Genomic DNA, 20,571 nt, shown 5'->3' with positions numbered 1-20,571 from the left:
TTTTATTTCAAATAAATAATTATTTTTTAATTTTTAATTAATTTATAACCCTTTTCAAAAGATTTTATAGTCTTAAAAAAATTTTCCAATATTGTTTCAAATATTCTAAATTCTAATTTTCCTTGATTATATAGAATTTTGAAAAAAAAAAAATTATTTGTATTTTACTTTACCAGCGTTAATTGTTGTTGTTTCCTGGAATTTTCATGAGATTCAAATTTTCTTAAGAGTTATACATGTCTTAAAATTTTTAATCTTTAAATCGAAAAGGAAGAAAAATTATCTTCAAACTATATCTCTGCAAAAATATATACCTACGGTCAAAAGGCAAAAGGAAAATATGCTTTTCCTCCTTCCACGAAATGGTACATCATTAAGGATTTATAAGGCATTGGTTTATGGCTGATAATTTTTGGCACAAAATTATTCCTCGAAAAACCTATTCACAAGAAGAAGAAGAAGAAGGAAAAACGCATTAGAAGATGCAAATTAGACTATGTATAATTGCTTTCAAAAGAAAAAAAGGCTTAACTCATCTGACTTTTCAAACTTATATATTACGCTATAATTATGTCCATTATATGTGACCCGAAAACTTATAAAATTATAGAATATTTTAATATTTTACTAAAAATATTTAATTTTGACTAAAAAGATAAAAAAAAAATTAAAAAGATTTATTTTGAAAAAAAATTAAAAAGTGAATGAAATGACTGAAAACAAGTAGAAATCGTAGAAATTAATACCTGAAATTGGAGATCTTATCTCTTTTTGAACAATTAAAACAATTTTTTTTTTTTTGGGTTTTTCCTGCACTTGATAATCTCTTTTATAGAACTTAATCATAATTAATCTAAATCATCAAATTTATATATAAAAAAAAACAAATATATTTATTTGTCATATAAAATATTGTTGACTTTTTTTTTGAGGTTATATATTTATTTATTTTTTAAATTTAATTTTTGACATTTAAAATTAAAACCTAATTTACCGACATTTGATAAGCTTATCGACTAACGGTTATTTTTTTTCAAATAGTTCAATATATGCCCGCTATATTAGCGCTACGATAGACACAAACACATATATGACGTAGATGTCGCCAGAATTGGCTTTTTGAATGAAAAAGACGTTAATTCACGGCGAGTACACCGAAAAAGAAAGAGCGTGTTGGTACTTAGATAATTTGATTTTAATTAATTTAATTTTGTTTAATTTTTGTGCAATAATGTAATTATTAAAGTGTTTGTGTTTGAATCTCAAGGAAAAAACTATATAACATTTGTTTATTTAAAAATATATTACTTTTGCCCTTGTCGTTGTTTGTGGTGCGTGCTTGTACATTTCTGTTTCTAAAGTTTCTGCATTTATTTCATCTTAATTTTTTCCTTATCGCAGTGAGTAAATCATTCTTCAAAGGTAAATAATTTTTTTTTTATGTTTTCAAACCTTTAAATTGTGTGAAATAAAGTTATGTTGCTAACTGACAACACAACCTACATTATTATAATATACGAGTTGTGACAGGCTTTCAGTTATAAATGGCCGTTGCATCCAGGCAAGCCTTCAAAATCCCGCTTAAAAAATTTACTAGTCTTTTTTTAATTTTTAAGCTCGACGCAACGATTTTTAGTATGTTTTTATGAAAATTAAAAAAAAACAAATAAATAATAATGGAAAAAGGTTATATTTAACATTTTTAAAAAATGTTTCGGGGAAAAAAAAATTTTTTAATGAAAATCTCCCGTGGAATGCTCCATTATATAAAATGTATATAAAATTTAATTTAAAATAAGACAATTGTTTATTTAAATATATAAATGTGATTTAATACAAAGTTTATTAGCTCCAAAATGAAGTGTTTTTTTGTAGGGTTGTTTATTTTAGACTAACACATAGAAATTATAAACAGGAGCTGGAAACAAAATAAATTTACTGTTTCAGAAATTAAATTTATTTTGTTTCCAGCTCCTGTTTATAATTTCTATGTGTTAGTCTAAAATAAACAACCCTACAAAAAAACACTTCATTTTGGAGTTAATAAACTTTGTATTAAATCACATTTATATATTTAAATAAACAATTGCCTTATTTTAAATTGAATTTTATATACATTTTATATTTTAAAATATATTTTATTATTCTAGAATAAAGAAGTAAAATACAAAAATTTATGTTAAATACATACTGCAAAGTGAATAGTTTTCATTTTGTTGATTTTTTAAAATAAGCGGGCTAAATAGCCAAAATCCCGTATTTCTCCCGCTAAAGGGCTAAATTCTTTTAATATTAAAAAACGAGTGTTAAATTATTCTTTTTGAAAATTGCTTTGCTTATGATTTTTTTTTTTTGAAATTTTATTGCATTTACAAAAAAATAAGGTGTTTTGTTTTATTTTTGGTATTGTATGTTTCCTGGTTTTATTTCCTATTATATATATTTTTTGATCACTTTCTCATAAGTTCTTTTGGGAATGTAATAATTGATAAATGTGTTGCTTTTTGAAAATAAAATTTTTTGTTTAAAATTAAAAAAAAAAAAAAAAAAAGTCGAATTATATTTTAATATAAATAATAATTTCTGATTTTCTTTTGGAAATCAAAAAGATTTCCACAATGGCAGGAGGATGGACGAGGGGCAAAATCTTGGAAAATGTATTATCGGATGTGCAACATATAATTAAAAAAAAAGAAGAGATATCATTATCTATCAAGGATTCTTTAAGTGAAAGTTTAGATAAAATAAATGCCTTATTTGCTGAAATAAAAGAATCGTCATCTAAACCACTTCTTCCAAAGACACCAAAGGCAGTGAAGAAAAAAAATCTTAAACGTATTGAAACAATACCAGAAGATGATTTAGTGGAAATTGATAATTATACAGTGAAAAAATTAGTTGAAAAACAATCAGAAATTCTTGATGATGCACCTTCTGGAATAAGACGAAAATCAAAAAGAGAAGCCTCAAAAAAAGCAGTCGATGTTATTAAACAACAACAATCAACAACATTGAATAGTAAAATGCGAAGACCCAGTGAAAATAATGATAGTACACGATATAGCAAGGTAATTATTAAAAATTTTTCCAAAAAAAAAACGTTTTATTTATATATGTTTTATGCAGAAAAAAATTTGTTTTTTTTCCCCCAGGCTTCTTCACGTGACAGTCAAGCAAAACGAACTCGTTCATTGAGCAGCTCAGATGAAGAAATTTCAATTCAACCGAAGAAACAAATGAGAAATGAACCTCGACCTAGTACAATATTGACAAGAAACAAAATTGATGAATTAATATCCAGTTCGAATGAAGAAGAAATAATTCAAGTTCCACAAAAGAAATTATCAACAATTAAAAGAAAAATCAATAGCACAAATTCACGTGCGTCAAAGAAAAAACGTTCAACATTAAGTGATGAACCTGAATTAAAAAAAGCAAACATTATTGATGAAACAATTGATGGCTCATGTCCCGATGATACAATTGAAGCTTCAATGTATGAAGATGCAATTGCCAAAGCTGTTCCAATAATGAATTCAACAATGAGAAAATCATTAATTGTAAATCAAACTCATATTATTTCAAAAAAATCATCTCTCAATTCTCATACACCGACAACATTACAAATTGGAAATGAAACACAAACATTTAATAATACTTTAAAACATCCAACAATGAATTTAACCGTTGTACTTGATAATTTCAAAAAAGTTGTCAATGATACAATGACAATAACAGAAAATAGAACATCAAATGGATCATTGCAGGAGGAAACAATTGTTCTTACAATGAAGAATAAAAAAAATTCATCTCCATTTACTATTCCTACATCAATTCCTCGTGTTGCATTAACAAAAATGAAATCAATAAATGAACAAAATTCATTGATAACTGACGATGAATCATCGCCAGAAAGAAAATTGCCAAAAGAGAAAAAAATTAAAAAAAATAATATTGAAGATAAACCAAAACGAATAACAAGATCAAGTTTAATGAGTGATGATGAAGTTGATTTAACACCGGGAAGAAAAATTCTTGGCGAAATTAATAGTGAAAAAAATCAAGAATCAAAGAAAAATAAATTAACAAAAAATACATTATTCAGTCCATATGCTAAGGAATCGGTTAAAAAGAAAATTGAAGCATTTGAACAAGCTGGACTATTGAATCCAACTGTTGAAATTGAATCGGGAATGCGGCTAACAAGAACAAAAACACGTGCTCTTGCCGCTGCTAATGATAACGATCAAAGTACATCAACAACTTCGATAACACAAAAATTGGCACGTAAATCACTTGCCAAGGCAAAACAAATTTCACGCGCAAAGGACGCAAAGGAATTTGAAGACAACACTAAAGAGGTAAGAAGTTTTTTTTAATCTTTTTTTTTTACTATTTAAGTAATTTTTATAAAAAAAAAAAAAAAATTTCTTTTAGAATCCTAACAATTCGAAACTTCCCACAAATGATAAATTAGTGCAAAAACAACAGCAGAGAACAACTCCAAATTCAAAGAGTCGTCTTCAAATGCCGTCTTCTATTACTCGAGGAGGATTCACAACACCATCTAATACACAATCTCTTTCTAGTGTATGTTTTAAATTTCATAATTATTATTTTAATAAAATAATCCTTTTCTCTACTAGATAAAAAAAAACATTAACAAACAATCAATTGAATTTATTTATAAAGAAACAATTTTTAAATAAATATTTTGTTTTTCTTTAAAGAAATGAAGTTGAAATTTTTTTTTTCTTTTTTAGTATTCCAAGCCAATGACTGGATCGCGCACAAATATTGTGACAAATGTGGACAGTTTTATTCAAGTTAAAAGTTCCGCTCAGAAGCCAAGTTCAAATGATAAATTAATGGAAGAGAGAAAGAGAAGACAACAGGAGGAAGATGCAAGGAAAAAACGTGAAGAGATATTAAAAGCTCAAATGGAAGAAAAGAAGAGGTTTTTATTAAATTTTATTTCTCGAAACAAGATAGGGTCAGCCGGGGTAAATCCGAACGCTAATTATTTCAGCTTATTTAAAATTTTTAAAAATAAGTTCGATATGAGAATTTTTACCTCAGATCCTCTTCAAGAGATTCTAAGTATTATCCCATTTTTCGTTTGTTAATTAGCAACAGCATAAACAAAGATAACGAGTATTGCAAAAAAGATTGAAAATCAAAGATGACACTCTTTCAGTATTTTGTCTCGTATATGAAGAAAAAGAAGCTAAAAATTTATTTTATTATTTATAATTGTTTGTTATGAATACTAGAACAGAAACTATTTTTCATTTTTGCCTTCTGTAAAATGTTATTAATAATATCTGACCGTTCGTATTTACCCAGGAAAATTGGAAAACCGGGGTAAATCCGAACGGTATTTTCAATAATTTTTTTTTACATCAGAGCCACACAAAATTGTTTTTATTTCATTACACTATTATTTTAACATTATAAAAGTACATAGAAAAAAGTTTTTCTTTCTATACGTATCCTCGTTAGTAATTAATAAGCAGAAACTTAATCTCTGTTCTCTCGAAGGAGTGTTTCAATTTTTTTGCCAAATGGTTTGTTGAAAAAAGTTTTTCAGGATCTTAATAAAATTTGGTATTCTACGGTTTTTGGGGTCGCTAATTACCAATTTGAAGTCAGTTTTTCAAAATTCAAAATGGCGGACGAGAATTAAAAAGTTCATTGGATTCGCTCGAAAATTGTTACTCGGGGGGTTTCAGGGTTAGCAAATTTGATCATTTTTAAAAATAAGTTTTAGGAAAGTACGCCATTTTGAATTTAAAAAATTTGACTTTTATTTTTGTATTTACATTCAATCACTCCAAAATACTTTCTGTACCAAGTTTTGCAAAAATCCGTTATGATTTGATAAAGTTATTGAAGGTTTTAATTGTGTAATGCATTTTAATTTTTAACCTGTTTGATTTTTGTATTTATATATGATGCATTATTACATAATAGGTTTATTATCGTATTTTTTTTGAGTTTTTATATAAGTTTAACAATTGCAATACTTTAAATTTATTTTCTCTAAGATTTTTCTGAAATACAGTGGCGTTCGTATTTACCCCGGTATTTTAGGAAAGTTGCAAAGTATCGAGGTAAATACGAACGCTAAGTTTCCTGCGATTGTAATTTATCAAAAATTTTTGCTACCCCATAAAATTGTTCTATGGAAGTAAAGTAACAACTTCATGCACCAGAATACCGGAAGTATTTTTTTTTTTAAAGGAAAAACTTATGTTATTGTTGAAACTTACTAAAAGCGTTCGGATTTACCCCGGTTGACCCTATAATTTTTTTTTTTATTAATATAATTTTACTTTCGATTTTTTCTTTTATTTTTTATTTAATATAATTTGCATTGTTTTTTCATTACTCTCACAGAAAACGTGAAGAGAGAGAACATAAGAATCGTCTTGCAAGGGAGGCCAAAGAAAAACAGGAAGCAGAAAGAAGATTACAATTGGAAGAAGAGAAAGCTGATAAAGAGAAGAAATTGTTACAATTACAAGAGATGCAAAGAATTGAAAATGAGAAGAAAAAATTGGCTTATCAAAAACGTGTTTTGGTATGGAAATTTTGTTTTTAAAAACTATTTTCTTTATTGAAATTGTTTTATTTATTACTTATTTAATAATTTACCAAAAAAAAACAATTTAATTTCTATTTTTTTTTAGGAAAAGGAAGAAAAGCGTAAACAAGAAGGAGAAATGCGTTTACAACGTTTACGGGAACAAGAAGAAACTGAGAAATTGTTGGCTGAGCAAAAACGTCGGGAACAAGAAATCGAGAAACGAAGACTTGCTGAATTAAAAGCCCAACAAGCTGAAACAGCAAAAATGAGAGCTCATTTGGCAGCAGCTCAAGCTAAAGTATTAAATTTAGTTTAATAACTCTTTTTTTTTCATTTCTCACTCAATTTTTCACTTAATTGATTTAATTATTTTAATGTTACAGAAACAAGCGGTACAGAATAAATTAATAAGCAGTTACAAAATTGATAGTGAGCCGGATAGTGATTCTGATGATGAGCAAAGGCCAAAACATGAAATTCCTACATGGGCTAAAAGTATAAAAATAAAACTATTACTTTTAAAAAGTTTTCAAATTTATTATTTAGAACTTTTATTAATTTTCTTTTAAATAATTAGTACTAATAAAAAAAAAAATAATTGATTTTTCTTTTTTTTTTGTAGCTTCTAATCGAAACAAACACTTGGAGATGCAACAATATATTCCAATGGAAGCGATTAAACAATTTTTCGATGTTAAAAAATGTACACCTGATTTATCCGAATTATTCCAGGGAATTGATAAAAGTCGATTGAAACGTACTTCGAGTGCAATTTGGAAGACACCACCTCGATTCTCAATGATGGCTTCAACCGATTGAATGGCTTATAAAATTTTCGTTGAAAAAAAAAGAAAAGAAAGAAAAGGACTTAAATATCCTTTTGTTAAAAACGCGAAACTTTTTTATTGTTTCGCAATTGATTTTTCTTGTTTACAGTATATTATTTTTATTTTACGTTGAGAAATGTCAAGATTTCTTTTTTTTTTATATATATAGCATCGTGTAATCAAAGTTGCTTGAAAAATTGCTAAACTTTTTTTTTTACTTAAGGTTACTTTTTAAAAAATTGTTTTTTTTTTCTTTTAAAAATATAATTGCATGCTTTCACTTATTTTTTTTTTTTTTTATCAATTTGATATTCTCATTAAAATTTAATATATTAAAAAAAGACATTTTTTTAAAAATTAAATTGTGTAAAATGAAAATTTGAAGGTAGCAAAATGTAATTTTATATATTTTTACAATTGAAACAATGTATCTAGAATTAATTTGTTTCTCAATATACAATTATTTTTGTTATTAAAATTTAGTAAGCGATTTAGCGATTCACATTTTTTCAGAAGTTGGAGATTTTTAATTTGGGGGGGGGATGTTTCTTATTTATTGAATGTGATCGATGAAAATGCATTTTAAAATTTCGATTTAAAAACTTATATTTCACTTCTGAAAACAATTTCATATTTATATCTTATTTTTAACGCTTCTTATAAATTAATTTAAAAAAAAAAAAAAAAAAATTATTTACAAAGAATAGAAAAAAAGCTACTCACGTGCTTTCTAGAATTGAGAAAATTTCTGGGATTTCAACGCATTTAAGTTCATCTATCTTTAAATAATTGTACACTGAAATCTTAATATTTAGATATAAAAATCAAATATTTAAGAACGTCTAATTTTTTTTTTCTAATTAATTTTATTTCATTAAGAGTTCAATAAAAAAAAAAATTAACCAAATTTTTGCTTTCTTTTTAATCTTGAATTTAAAAAAAAAAAAAAAGTTTTTTTTTAAAGAAAAACAAATTTGTTCTGTCATTTAAAGTTCATTTGAAACTAAAGGAAAGATTTAGATAAATAGAAACTTGGTCTACAAAAAAGTAAGTAGAAAAATCTAATAAACTTTTAAATGAAAGAAAATAAAAATTGGACTAATTTTATTTTTTTTCCCCTTTTGTTTCAGAAAAAGAAATAATTCTAAACTTACATATCCTGTTGAATTATCTAAAATGTTCTCATTTATGTTAATGGATTGATTTGATTTATCATCTGTCTCAAAAGACAAGGATTGTAACTGACGGTCCAAAAACATGTTCTTTTCATCTGTAAGTTTTTTCATTAATTCAACTTTTTCCCATTTTTCTTTCTCTAATTTCACACCACCTTGAAGAACCTTTAATATTTTTACCAGAGAGTTTATAATTTTTATAAATAAAAAAAAACAACAATATTCTTTAAAATTCGAATTTTTAAAAAAATAATTAAAATTTTTTTTCGCTACCTTCACGGTGGTAAAACTTGCCGATTTTTTCACTTCCGGTGGTAATTGATAATTAGTAAAATAATTTTGAACAGGAATATTCGGTAAAATTGGTGTCCAAGGTTTAAAAGTTCCCAATGTTGAAATATATCGACCACTCAATGTCCAAAGTTTAATTGTTTGATCAGAGCATCCACTGAAAAAAAAAATACCTCAATTATTGTGTAAAATTAAAACTTTTTTGTACACAAAATTGTGATTTTAATAATAACCTTATAATTATTCGAGCTTCTGGTATTAATTGAATAGAATTAATCGATTGTTTGTGTCCTCCAACTGATGTCAATAAAATAGGAAGTGGTTGATTTTTAACAGCTCTTTTTGCCCTTCCATTAATTCTATCCTTCCAAAGAAATGGAAATTCAAGTCTTAATTCACACATATTAATTTTCGGTGGATTTGGTAGCATGTAATTTTTTATTAACCAAATTTTTATATATCCTTGCTTATGTCCTGTAAATTAGATTTTTTTTTTTTTTTTTTTTATCGAAAAAAAGGAAAAACTAGCAAATTTTTCAAAAACCTGTTATAAGAAATTCATTTTTTGGATCAGTTGCCATTGATGTGACAAAATCTCCATATTTATGAATTGCTGAAAATGCTTCCAAAAAACCAGCACCAGGATGATGGGTCCAAATTTGTATCAAACCAGATTCAAGGGCAACCATTAAACTTCCAATATTTGTTGCCATTGTTCTTGAATTTAAAAATAAAACACCAGTAACTCCAACTGGTCTCATTGTAATTTCTTCAATGGATTTTTGATATTTTTTTTTGACAATTTTTGATTTACTAAAGGAAAAAATTTTTTTTTTTTATTAAATACAAGAAATTAAAAAAAAAATAATGAAAGACGTACTTTTTTGTAAAATATGAATCTAATTTAACTGTCGCATTTTTTCGAAAATCGATAACATTCCTGAAAGTAAAATTAAAATTAAAAATAAATATTTTTATTAATATTAAAACAGGTATTATTTTTTTTGCCTTCCAGTTGGATTATTAGCGAGATAAATTCTGTACGGCTGGCCAGTTTCTAATCGCCAAAGAATTATTTCTCCATTATAAGATGCAGTCACCAATGCTTGAGAATTTCGTATTGAAAGACAAGTAATATCCTCAGTGTGTCTAATTTCCCAGGATTTTTTAAAAATTCCAAGTTCAGTTTCTGTAAATTCAGTGATTACACGATTCCAACCGACGCTGAAAATTTTCTTCTCATACCACGCGAGTCCAGTTATTTCACTGTTTATTTTATTTTTCATTAAAAAATAAGTTTCAAAAAATTTTTTTTTTTTTTAATTTTTATACCTATTTGCTTCGGACATCATTTCTCGAATACAATTTCCGGTATTAAATTGCCACAGTTTTATTGATCCATCTCTTGCTCCGGTCACTAATAATTGTTCTGTATCATCAAAACAAGCAGCTGTAATTTCAACATTTATATTTTCTCCATTTTTCAATTTTCCATGCGCTTTTGATATAAAAGACACTCTTTTTCCAAGCCATGGATTCCAAACTGTTATACAAGAATCTAAATCTGTTGATACAATCTACAAAAATAAATATAAAACTCAAAATTAATTTAAATTAATTTAAAAAAAAAAAAAAAAAAGTACCACTTGAAATAAATTATTATACAGCACACAGGAAATTGATTTCGTGTGAGAATAACCGTCAGAAATATTTTTATCTATTATTTTTCCACAGGAAAGAATTACTATCATTTGATTGGCAATAATCATTTTTTTTGTCATATGATTAAATATTGCTGTAATTGAAGAATTATTTCCCAATTCTCTCGGCAAATTGTTGTAAGTCTAAAGAATAATTTTCTTTTTAATAGTATAATTTTCTCAAAAAAAAAAGGGAAATTAAATTTATTATTCGTAAAGCAAAATGGTGACCTGCATGCAAGATTGAGAAAAAACATTAAAAACTTTAATACATCTATCCTGTGATAGTGAAAAAATACAATTGCCGTGATTTTGAATAAAAATAGCCGAAATTGGAGCTTGATGACCGTAAAAAATAATTTTTTCCTTCTTTGGAATAAATGGATTCCAAACTCGAATTACAAAATCAACACCACCTGTCACTAAAATCTGACTTTCTTTAAAGAAAAAAAAAAAAAAAATTTTATTTAGAATATGAAAAAAAAAGATTAATTTTTAATTTCTCTACCTTCGCAAAAACAGAAACAATTTATTCCTTTTGGTACATTGAATTTATAATTTGAATTGACACTATTTGGATTTAAAACTATCAATGAGTTCTCCGAACATTTACTACAGGAAATAAATGACTTGAGACTTTCATAATAAGCGACTTGAGACACCCAATTGCCGTGAATATTATTGAATTCTCTAATTTTTAAATTATCTACTTCTCCCTTTCCAAAAAAATAAAAATAAAAAACAAAATTAAAAAACTTACCAAAAATGTTAATATTAAAAAATACAAAAAAAACGAATTTTACCGCAACAATCGCATTGTATTGAACTTGAAGAACATCTTGTTTAGTAAAATGTTTAAAAGGTCCTTTATCTATTGAAGAAAAAGAAAATATTTTTACTCCTCCATTCATGTCGCCCAAAATAATAATTGATTCCTCTTGTAAATTTTTACTAAAATAATAATTCATCCTCACTATTGCTGAATCAAAATGAGTTATCTGTATAAAAAAAAAATAAAAAATTTTTAATTAAATTTTTTTTCTAATTTAATAATTAAATTTCCTACCATTACACGAAGATCAAATCGATTTCCAACTGTATCGTAAAATCTCAAATCTCTTTCAACTGAACTTGTGCAAACAATTCCAATATCCGGCATTACAATCATGTCAGTTATCATTGTCGTTTGAAATTTCATAAGAGCTGAAAAATAAATCCCCATTTTTCAAAAAAAAAAAATAAATAAATACAAAAAAAAATCAATTTTTTAAATAATTTGACTAACGATTTGAAGATTTTACACTTCGTTGATATTTTAAATCAATAGACCAATAATTTATGTTTCCATCTTTGCTTACGGTTAAATAACATCCACGTAAAAAATTCCAATTTCTATTCTATAAATTCGATTATTTTTTAATTGTTCAATAAAAAATATTTAAATAATTAATTATTTAATTTTTAATTACAGAAAGAATTTCGGGACAAAAAATTATTTTACTAATTGGATTTCGATGATGACTTTTTTTTATTATTGGATTATCAGTTATTGGCGGATCCATTGATTGCCAATAACGTGCAACATCTTTGCATTTCATTTCCAAAAGTAAATAAGAAATAAATTCATCCCATGTTACTAATTCGTCATTTTTTGCATTTATCTAGAGAAAAAAAAAGCAATTGATTAATTTTTTTCTTTTATGAGTAATTTTTTTTTAAAATATTATTCTCAACCTTTTTAAAAATAATGTCAAATTCCTCATCGTTCAAAAAAATATCAAGTATATTTTCAAAGGCATTTTTTAATTGAATTTTGTCCATTATTTTCATTTCCGAATCCTATGGATATTTCAAGTTTTTTTTTTTATTTACAAAAAGAATAGTTTAACACTATAATAATAATTACCATGAACGCTTTTTTTAATACAGTTAACGATTCTTCGGTACATTGTTCTTCAATATTCTTTTTATTAAAAAATTGTAAAAATTTTTCTTGAATACTAAAATTTAATTTCGAAATTAAATTTTAAATTAAAAAGCAAGTTTTTTTTTAATGACATAATAATTTTTCGTCAACTAACCTTGAATCATATGAAGAAATTTGATAATTCATTTTGATTTACGCTTATAAAATTTCTCGAATTTAAATTTCTTTTTGCTCAATTCTAATTATTCAATATAGTAAAAAAAAAGTAACACAATAGAATAATAAAAATTTAATTTAATCAAAATTTTTACCCTTTTTGAAATAAAATATTTTTAAAATAAATGACTAAATAGAAAAATGAGACATCTTGAAAAAATTCGATCAAAAATTGGAAAAATTAACATTCTTGAATTTGGATAATTGAATAAGTTATTTAATTTAATAAAAATTAAGTAAAATAATTTTTTTTTTTTATTTTTTTACATCGATCTGACATTATTAATTTCTCAGTGACGAAAATAATCAATAAAATTGTCCACCACGTAAGCGAACCATAACAGGTGTATTAGTAGGTTCTCGTCCACCTGTCCTTTGTATATGTAACAGTAGAATAGTTTTTTTTTTTTGATTCGTAACTGCAGGAAGCAAAACATAAAAAAAAATGTCAAGAAAATTTATGGAAGCACTTTTTCTATTTAGAAATAGAAGATATGAAGAAAGTATTGTATTATGTACGGAAATTTTAAAAGAAACACCTCTCGATAAGGTAAGATTATTATTAATTTATTTTTAAAAAAATTTACAAAAAAATACAAATTAATTTTTATATTTATTTTTTAAATAAATATTTTTTTTTAGGCAACTTGGGTTTTAAAAATGCGAGCTTTAACATTATTAGTTTATGTGGACGATATTGAAGCTGAGGAAGAAGGAATTGCGGATTCTGTTTTAGATAATCCTGCAGTTGCCACAGCTCCTAGGCCAGGAACTTCTTTGAGAAATCCAGGAACTGCAATTCCCGGTCAAGCATTTCGGCCAAGAACTACAACTGGTTTGCATTATAATTTATTATTTTTTTTATTCGTAAAATATTTGAAATTCATTCAAAGTGGATTATCGAAAAACTTTTTTTTTTTTTTTTCTTTAAATTTGAGTTTATTATTTATTATTCAATAAACCGGAAGTGTCCCTTCGATTTAACAGATATATTTTTTTTTCTAATAAAATTTTATTAATAAATAAAAATAAATTATTATTTATTAAATTACAATTTTGATTTTTAAAATTCATCATTTTTGTTAAACAAAAAAAAACATTTTTATAATAAAAATTTTCCGATTTTTTATACGAATTAATTATCTTTTTTTTATGTTAAAAAAAAAATGAAAATATGTAAATGAATGTTTTTAAGGAAGACCTCTTACTGGAGTAATTCGTCCCGGAACTCAATCGGGATCGGCACAAAATCTCGAACAGGCTTTACAAACACCTAGAACTTCAATGTCAGCAAAACCAATTACTGCCAGTTCGGGGCTTAATATCAGGTGAAAAAAAAAAGAAAAAAATTATTCAAATATTAAAATTTCTTATCGAAATGTATATAATGAAAAAAAAAAATTAATTTAGACTTGGAACTGCCTCAATGTTAAGTGAACCTGGCGGTCCATTTATTCAATTATCTCGGCTTAATATACCAAAACATGCCAAAGATATAACAGTTGCTAAACCTTTATTTGAATATATTTACTATCACGAGCGTGAGCCAACAATTGTAAGTTTTTTGTCTATTCTATATTATTTCAATAAAAAAAAAACCAAAAATTATTTTTTTATTTATAAAAAAAAAATGCACAATTTACTTTGTTTTATTGTAATTAAATTTTGAAAAAAAAAATCACAGGCTCTTGATTTGGCGGTGAATGCAAATAATTTCAAAGAATCAAAAGACTGGTATTGGAAAGTGGCAATGGGAAAATGTTATTATATTCTTGGCTTGACGAGAGATGCCGAACAACAATTTCGTTCAGCATTAAAAGATTATAAACACATTGAGACACTTCTTCGATTAATAAGAATTTATATAAGACTCGATCAACCATTGGCTGCATTGGATACATGCAAAGCGGGATTGGAATATTTTCCAAAAGATGTAAATTAATTAATAATTAATAAACTATTAATATTAATACAAAAAAAAAAAATTGAATATAAAAATTTCTTTTTTTTCCCAAAGGTTTCAATATTAACAGAAATGGCTCGTCTTTATGAAGGCTTAAATAATTCATCATTGTCAATAAAATATTATAAAACAATAATTCAAGAAGACGCTTCTGATCCAGAGGCTATTGCAAGTATTGGAATGCATTATTTTTACAATGATCAACCGGAAGTAGCACTTCGATTTTACAGGTATATATTTTTTTTCTAATAAAATTTATTAATAAATAAAAATATAAATAAAAAAAAAATGTATTAATAAATTTATTATTTAAGGAGGCTTCTTCAAATTGGTGTCTATAATACCGAGCTTTTTAATAATTTGGGTCTTTGTTGTTTTTATTCACAACAATTTGATCATACAATTTCCTGTTTCGAGAGAGCTATTAATCTTGCAACTGAAGAAACAATAGCCGATGTTTGGTACAACATTTCTCACGTTGCAATAGTAATAATAATAAATAATTTTTTCATTCAAATTTCTCTTGAGTATAAAATTAATTGGGGGTTTTTTTTTTTAACAGTCAATTGGAGATTTAGAAATGGCTGACGAAAGTTTGAGATTGGCAATAAATGCCGACAATAGACATGCATTGGCCTTTAACAATCTTGGGGTTTTGGAAATTAAAAAAGGACATTTAACTGCCGCTGGAACATATTTTCACGCGGCTGCAAATATTGGTACATTTTCATATGAACCAAATTTCAATTCAGCGTATCTCGCCTTCGAAGTGAGTAAATTGTATTTTTAATTTAAAATTGAATTTAAAAAATAACTAATTAAATAACTAATTTTTAAAATTTGTTTTTTTTTTGTTTTAGACAGGAGATCTTCAAACGAGTTTTAATTATGTGAAAAAATCGTTGAAAGCCTATCCAGATCATCGTGACAGTCAGGAACTTCTTAAAAAATTAAAGAGATATTTTGCATACATTTAAAAAAAAAAAAATTTTTGTTTACTGAAAATAATTTTTTTTTTTTTATGGTAATACTTTATTTGACATTCAATTCGATTTTATACACACAATATGTACAATATAAAATAATGGTAAAAATTTGGAATTGCTTTTTGAGAGAAAGAGAGAGAGACCTTCCACGAATTTTATGATTATGGACCGTATTTTCACAGCCATTTTTGTTAAATGGAAAACAAGACAACAAAATTTCATCAGTTTGTACTGTAATTTTTTTTTTTTTATATAAATATGTAAATATATATATATTATATAAAATAAACAAAAATCTTGCTTAGAAAATGGACTCATTGACAATATATAAAAATGGAGAAATTCGTAATAAAAATTACAGTATCAAATTCTAAGCTAAATTGAGAGTAAATTAAAGAAAAAATGTTTTTGAATACTTTTAAATAGAAAGAAATATCTGAAATATTCTACAAATTAGTATCGTTAATTACGATCAATATTTACTATATATATATATTGACAAATGACATATACTTAACGTGATTTTCGCGGAGCTAGAATCTTTCCGAAAATTTATTTTTTCAAAATTCCTTTTTGAAAATAATAATTTTATGTCGTGTGTGAAATTACAAGCCACGAGATTACAAAATAAAAGAGAAAAATTGGATAAACTGCCAATGCTTTTCTTCCATCAGGTTGACTATCACCGAGAAATGCCGTTGATGCTAAAATAATTTATATTTACACTTTTAATATTAATTTAAAAAAAAATTTTGTTTTATTTTCCAAAGAATAAAAAGAAAATTACCATATGTCGCCCATCCAAAACCAGTCATTGAAATAATGAATCTGATGACAAATCTATAGGGATTGTGATCAAACAAAAGAATAATTCTGCATAGTATCAATGCTATTGCTATTGGCAATAGACAATATCCTAAAACGCACACACTCTGAAATAATGATCTGTAAATAAACAATTTTTTTTTTTTATGAAATTTTCTCAATATATTTATGATTTCTAAATACATTTATAATATTAATTAAGTATTTGGGGCATTCTATTTTAAAATTATACCCCTAGTAAACAATTGACAATATAAGACATTTTTTAAATAATTATTTCTCCCATTTAATTAAATCAAATTACTTTTGCAATGAGTGTTTTCGAAAGTGAAATTTCTAAATTTTACAATTGTAAAAAAATTTTTTCAAAAAAACATTTAAATAGTATAAAAAATTTAGTTTGAAGGTTAAACTTGTAAATATCTCAAAACACGTTGTCTCCGATTTTGACAAAATCTGTGTCAAAAGAAAGCTTAAATATTCTATTTTTTATTTCCGTAAAGTTTATAATGGACATTTTCGAGGATTTCGAGAAATTAATTAAAATTCTCAGACGTTTCAAAGGTTAAAAAGGGTTGAAATTTGCATGAATAGAGAACCTCTGTTCAAATACAGCGGCATTTGTTTTTACGAAATTTTTTAAATAAATAAATTTTAAAACTTCAATTTTAATCTTAATAATTTTTTTAAATTTGAAAAATTTTTAATTGCAAATAGCTAAAGATCAATATATTTATTGTTTACAATATTTTTTTTCTCTAATGTCAAGTGATGTAATAATGTAAGGTTAATGGAAATTAAATTTAAAAAACAAAATCCGCTCTTAAAGAAATGGTTCTCCATTCATACAAATTTCAATCCTTTTTAACCTTTGAAACGTCTGAGAATTTTAATTAATTTCTGGAAATTCTCGAAAATGTCCATTATAAACTTTACGGAAATAAAAAATAGAATATTTAAGCTTTCTTTTGACACAGATTTTGTCAAAATCGGAGACAACGTGTTTTGAGATATTTACAAGTTTAACCTTCAAACTAAATTTTTTATACTATTTAAATGTTTTTTTGAAAAAAATTTTTTTTACAATTATAAAGTTTAGAAATTTCTCTTTCGAAACCACTCATTGCAAAAGTAATTTGATTTAATTAAATGGGAGAAATAATTATTTAAAAAATGTCTTATATTGTCAATTGTTTAATAGGGGTATAATTTTAAAATAGAATGCCCCATTTATTAAAAAGGAAAATATTTAGAAAAAAAAAACTCACATGTTGCTGCCTAATAATTTACTATTTAAAGTGACTACCATGGATCCAATCCACACTATGACAAAAACCTCGGCAAATTCAGGACCTCCATCTCTCGAATTTGCATTTTCTGGAGAACCTTGTAAAATCCTTGCAAAGAAAAAAAACATATATTTTTATTATTCAAAAACAATTTTTCCTTAAAATATTATTTATAATTTTCACACTTACATTGCCATGAATGTACATAAAACTAATGGTCCCCAAAGATCCCCTAAAAATTAATTAAATTTAAAAAACAAATAATTTTAATTGATAATTTACAAAATACTCACATTCTTTGAGCAAACTTTTCTTTTCTTTGGGATATAGCACTAAGAAGAATTTCGTTCCAACTGCTCTGACATCTCTAAGCTGTAATAAAAAAAAAATTTTAACAAAATTAACTTAAAAAGTATTCAAAAGATTTTTAACTTTTTTTTTACATATTATTATTTAAAATAGATTTCAATGCCTACAATTGTATCCTTAATTGGTTCATCTAATGTATTAAATTCCGGACCTTCAATATTTGTATTTTGCCTCATTGGTCCAGTTGTTATTTCTCCTTCGACATTTTGTTGATCTAACGAATACGATCCGTCATCATACATCTGTAAAAAAAAGAAAAATGATAAAAATCAGATAATTAAAAAATTACTCTCCTTTATAACAAACTAAAAAAGATAGCATTAAAAAATTTCTTTTCCTAAAAAATTATTCAAAAACTTACGTCAAGTCTCGCCTCATTCATTGTCGCCATATTTTTCGTCACCTTTATTTTTTTTTTTTCAAATTTTTAATCTATTATTATTTTCCTCTAATCCAACTTTAGATGAAATCCTTTTTTTTAAATTCACACTTCAATTTTAACATCCACATTGAAATCCATTTAAAATTGAGAATTTTCAAAAACAAAAGGGTTAAGTAGTATTACACGTGAACACCTTTTTCGTTTTTCTTCAAAAATTTTATCGTAAAGAGAATATAAAAAAAAAATGTTTAATTAAAGTTAATTACAAGAATAATTTCTTCAACTTAATATATATTTTTATTAATCGTCACTATTGGAAGATTTTTCTTTTTAGAAATATTCGATTTTTTATGGAATGACATTTGACAAGTGTCAACACACGGGTGACATTAAATGTCAGTTTACAATACCGCATTTTTTATTTGCAAAAAATTCCGCTAGGTGGCGTAATTTTCAAAATGGCAGTTTTAAAAATGCACGCATACACGTAGGCACATTGTTGTTACGTGTAAATAATCCAAAATACAATAGAAGTAGACATTGTTTGTGATAATAATTATTTCTTAATGTTTGAAATTTTGAAATATAATTTAGAATTGTGTTATCTATTAAAAAGAAAAAAAATGAAAAGATTCGGCATTTTGATATTGTTGTCAATAATGTTGTGTTCACATGCGCAACAGCCGGATAATGAACCAATAAACAGTGAGAATCTTTCGAAGCGGGAAATATTTGAACAACAAGAAGTTGAATTATGTATGTATTTAAAAACTTTTTATTTTAATTTTTTTACTTTTTAATAATTTTGACAATAATAAAATATAATAATTTTTTCTTGATAAATAGTTAAGAAACTATTTGTAAGACGACGAAATGAACATAATGAGGCTGTTAAAAGGATAATGAGAATTGAAAGTTACGAGAAACGATATAAAATGTTATCAGTATTGATTGAAAAAGTATACAATGTAATAGATACAAAACGACAAATTTTAGAAAAAGCCAAATTTGTACCTAATGTTTTGTTTAAAGAAACTCCAGAAGTGAAAGATGGTAAAATTCTTTTTTTTAAATTTAATTAATTAATATGAATTTAAATTAATATTGTCTATTTTTTTTTAATTAACAGCACTTTCTGGAATTCTTGAGAATACAGCACTTTTTGGTGATGTGGTTTTACATTTTCCTGATATAATGCAAAGAATATTGAAACATCAACCAATGTGGCATTCATTAATGAAATGGTCATTTAGTTTTGTCAGTCAAATGAGACATCTTTTGGATAAATCAACATTTACGAGACTTCATTTAGCTGAACAGGAACTTCATTTTATTCCAAGGAATTCTGATTACATTAATCCTTATTGGACAAGTCCTGCTGAAGAGGCAAATAATAAAAAAGCAGCGTCAAAAAAAGAAAAACGAAAAAAAGAACCGAGAATCACAAGAATTGAATTGTAAATATTCAAAATTGACTTTTAAGAAAAAATTAATTATTTTTTAATTTTTTTATTTTAATTAAATTGAATTTTTTGTAATTTTACATTAAAAGCTAAACCAAAAAATGAATTTAAAAAAAAAAAAATAATTTATAGATCGACTTTTAACTTTTTTAAATTTATTTTATTGTAAATTTTGTTGTAATAATTTTAAATATTAATGAAATAGTTAATAAATTTTTGAAGACTGAATAAAAAATATAAATCTGTGAATTTTTTTTCATATATAATCATCATGTGATTAAAAATTTTTAAAACTGAATATTACATAATTCGTCAAATTTTGTCATGAAAAAAGAAAATCTTCTCTATTTAGAAAATAATTTGACTCTTTTAGACAAATTAATGGAAAAAAAAACGTGTCATTTTTTTTGTAATTAGAATTTATAATTTAATATTGTTGATGGAGAGTTCATAAATGCTACTAACGAGGGATCCTGGAACGATTGGTTGCGGCAGTCAATTTACAGCTATTTATTTTGTAGCCGACTAAAAGCTACTTTTCTCAAGCGTCTCGACAGTGGTAGAAAGTG

General features: G+C 25.2%; 5 protein-coding genes across 8 annotated transcripts; 3 read left to right on the top strand and 2 right to left on the bottom strand.

Moving 5' to 3' along the window:
• The first annotated feature begins 1,083 nt into the window (after positions 1-1,083).
• On the top strand, positions 1,084-7,894 carry LOC127287307 (inner centromere protein A-like). Of its 4 annotated transcripts, none has more exons than XM_051314143.1 (9): positions 1,084-1,176; positions 2,610-3,068; positions 3,153-4,361; positions 4,438-4,590; positions 4,764-4,957; positions 6,400-6,583; positions 6,693-6,887; positions 6,973-7,084; positions 7,212-7,894. In XM_051314143.1, the coding sequence occupies exons 2-9, from the start codon at positions 2,619-2,621 to the stop codon at positions 7,406-7,408; spliced, it is 2,694 nt and encodes an 897-aa protein (XP_051170100.1). In that variant the 5' UTR covers positions 1,084-1,176; positions 2,610-2,618; the 3' UTR covers positions 7,409-7,894. The 4 variants fall into 4 exon arrangements, with proteins under 4 accessions (XP_051170100.1, XP_051170101.1, XP_051170098.1 ...); XM_051314144.1 differs by having other exon boundaries at positions 1,102-1,172; XM_051314141.1 differs by having other exon boundaries at positions 1,117-1,400.
• A 534-nt stretch (positions 7,895-8,428) lies between these two features.
• LOC127287308 (WD repeat-containing protein on Y chromosome) lies at positions 8,429-12,398 on the bottom strand. The gene is given in 14 exon segments (XM_051314145.1): positions 8,429-8,756; positions 8,865-9,039; positions 9,116-9,356; positions 9,427-9,761; positions 9,873-10,148; positions 10,215-10,459; positions 10,526-10,726; positions 10,814-11,019; positions 11,091-11,298; positions 11,386-11,580; positions 11,649-11,785; positions 11,868-11,979; positions 12,052-12,243; positions 12,317-12,398. Coding segments are annotated over 13 exon segments (2,739 nt in total). The 5' UTR covers positions 12,181-12,243; positions 12,317-12,398; the 3' UTR covers positions 8,429-8,477.
• Positions 12,399-13,083: 685 nt separating this feature from the next.
• On the top strand, positions 13,084-16,107 carry LOC127287222 (tetratricopeptide repeat protein 8). Its single transcript, XM_051314042.1, has 9 exons — positions 13,084-13,275; positions 13,368-13,560; positions 13,921-14,053; positions 14,136-14,280; positions 14,410-14,658; positions 14,743-14,918; positions 15,003-15,174; positions 15,251-15,457; positions 15,549-16,107. The coding sequence occupies exons 1-9, from the start codon at positions 13,171-13,173 to the stop codon at positions 15,663-15,665; spliced, it is 1,497 nt and encodes a 498-aa protein (XP_051169999.1). The 5' UTR covers positions 13,084-13,170; the 3' UTR covers positions 15,666-16,107.
• Positions 16,108-16,116: 9 nt separating this feature from the next.
• Positions 16,117-19,281, bottom strand: LOC127287224 (protein YIPF6). Its single transcript, XM_051314045.1, has 7 exons — positions 18,519-19,281; positions 18,265-18,399; positions 18,082-18,160; positions 17,978-18,020; positions 17,768-17,896; positions 16,462-16,619; positions 16,117-16,378 (listed from the first exon to the last, which is right to left on the bottom strand). The coding sequence occupies exons 1-7, from the start codon at positions 18,546-18,548 to the stop codon at positions 16,263-16,265; spliced, it is 690 nt and encodes a 229-aa protein (XP_051170002.1). The 5' UTR covers positions 18,549-19,281; the 3' UTR covers positions 16,117-16,262.
• LOC127287223 (coiled-coil domain-containing protein 134-like) lies at positions 19,106-20,231 on the top strand. The gene is made up of 3 exons (XM_051314043.1): positions 19,106-19,295; positions 19,386-19,592; positions 19,669-20,231. The coding sequence occupies exons 1-3, from the start codon at positions 19,106-19,108 to the stop codon at positions 19,998-20,000; spliced, it is 729 nt and encodes a 242-aa protein (XP_051170000.1). The 3' UTR covers positions 20,001-20,231.
• Positions 20,232-20,571: the final 340 nt, after the last annotated feature.

Source organism: Leptopilina boulardi, unplaced genomic scaffold (genome assembly GCF_019393585.1).
Source record: "Leptopilina boulardi isolate dan_hultmark-lab unplaced genomic scaffold, ZJU_Lbou_2.1 LbouV2_368, whole genome shotgun sequence".
NCBI classification, from domain to species: domain Eukaryota; kingdom Metazoa; phylum Arthropoda; class Insecta; order Hymenoptera; family Figitidae; genus Leptopilina; species Leptopilina boulardi.
This window is presented reverse-complemented; position numbering and strand designations above follow the sequence as displayed.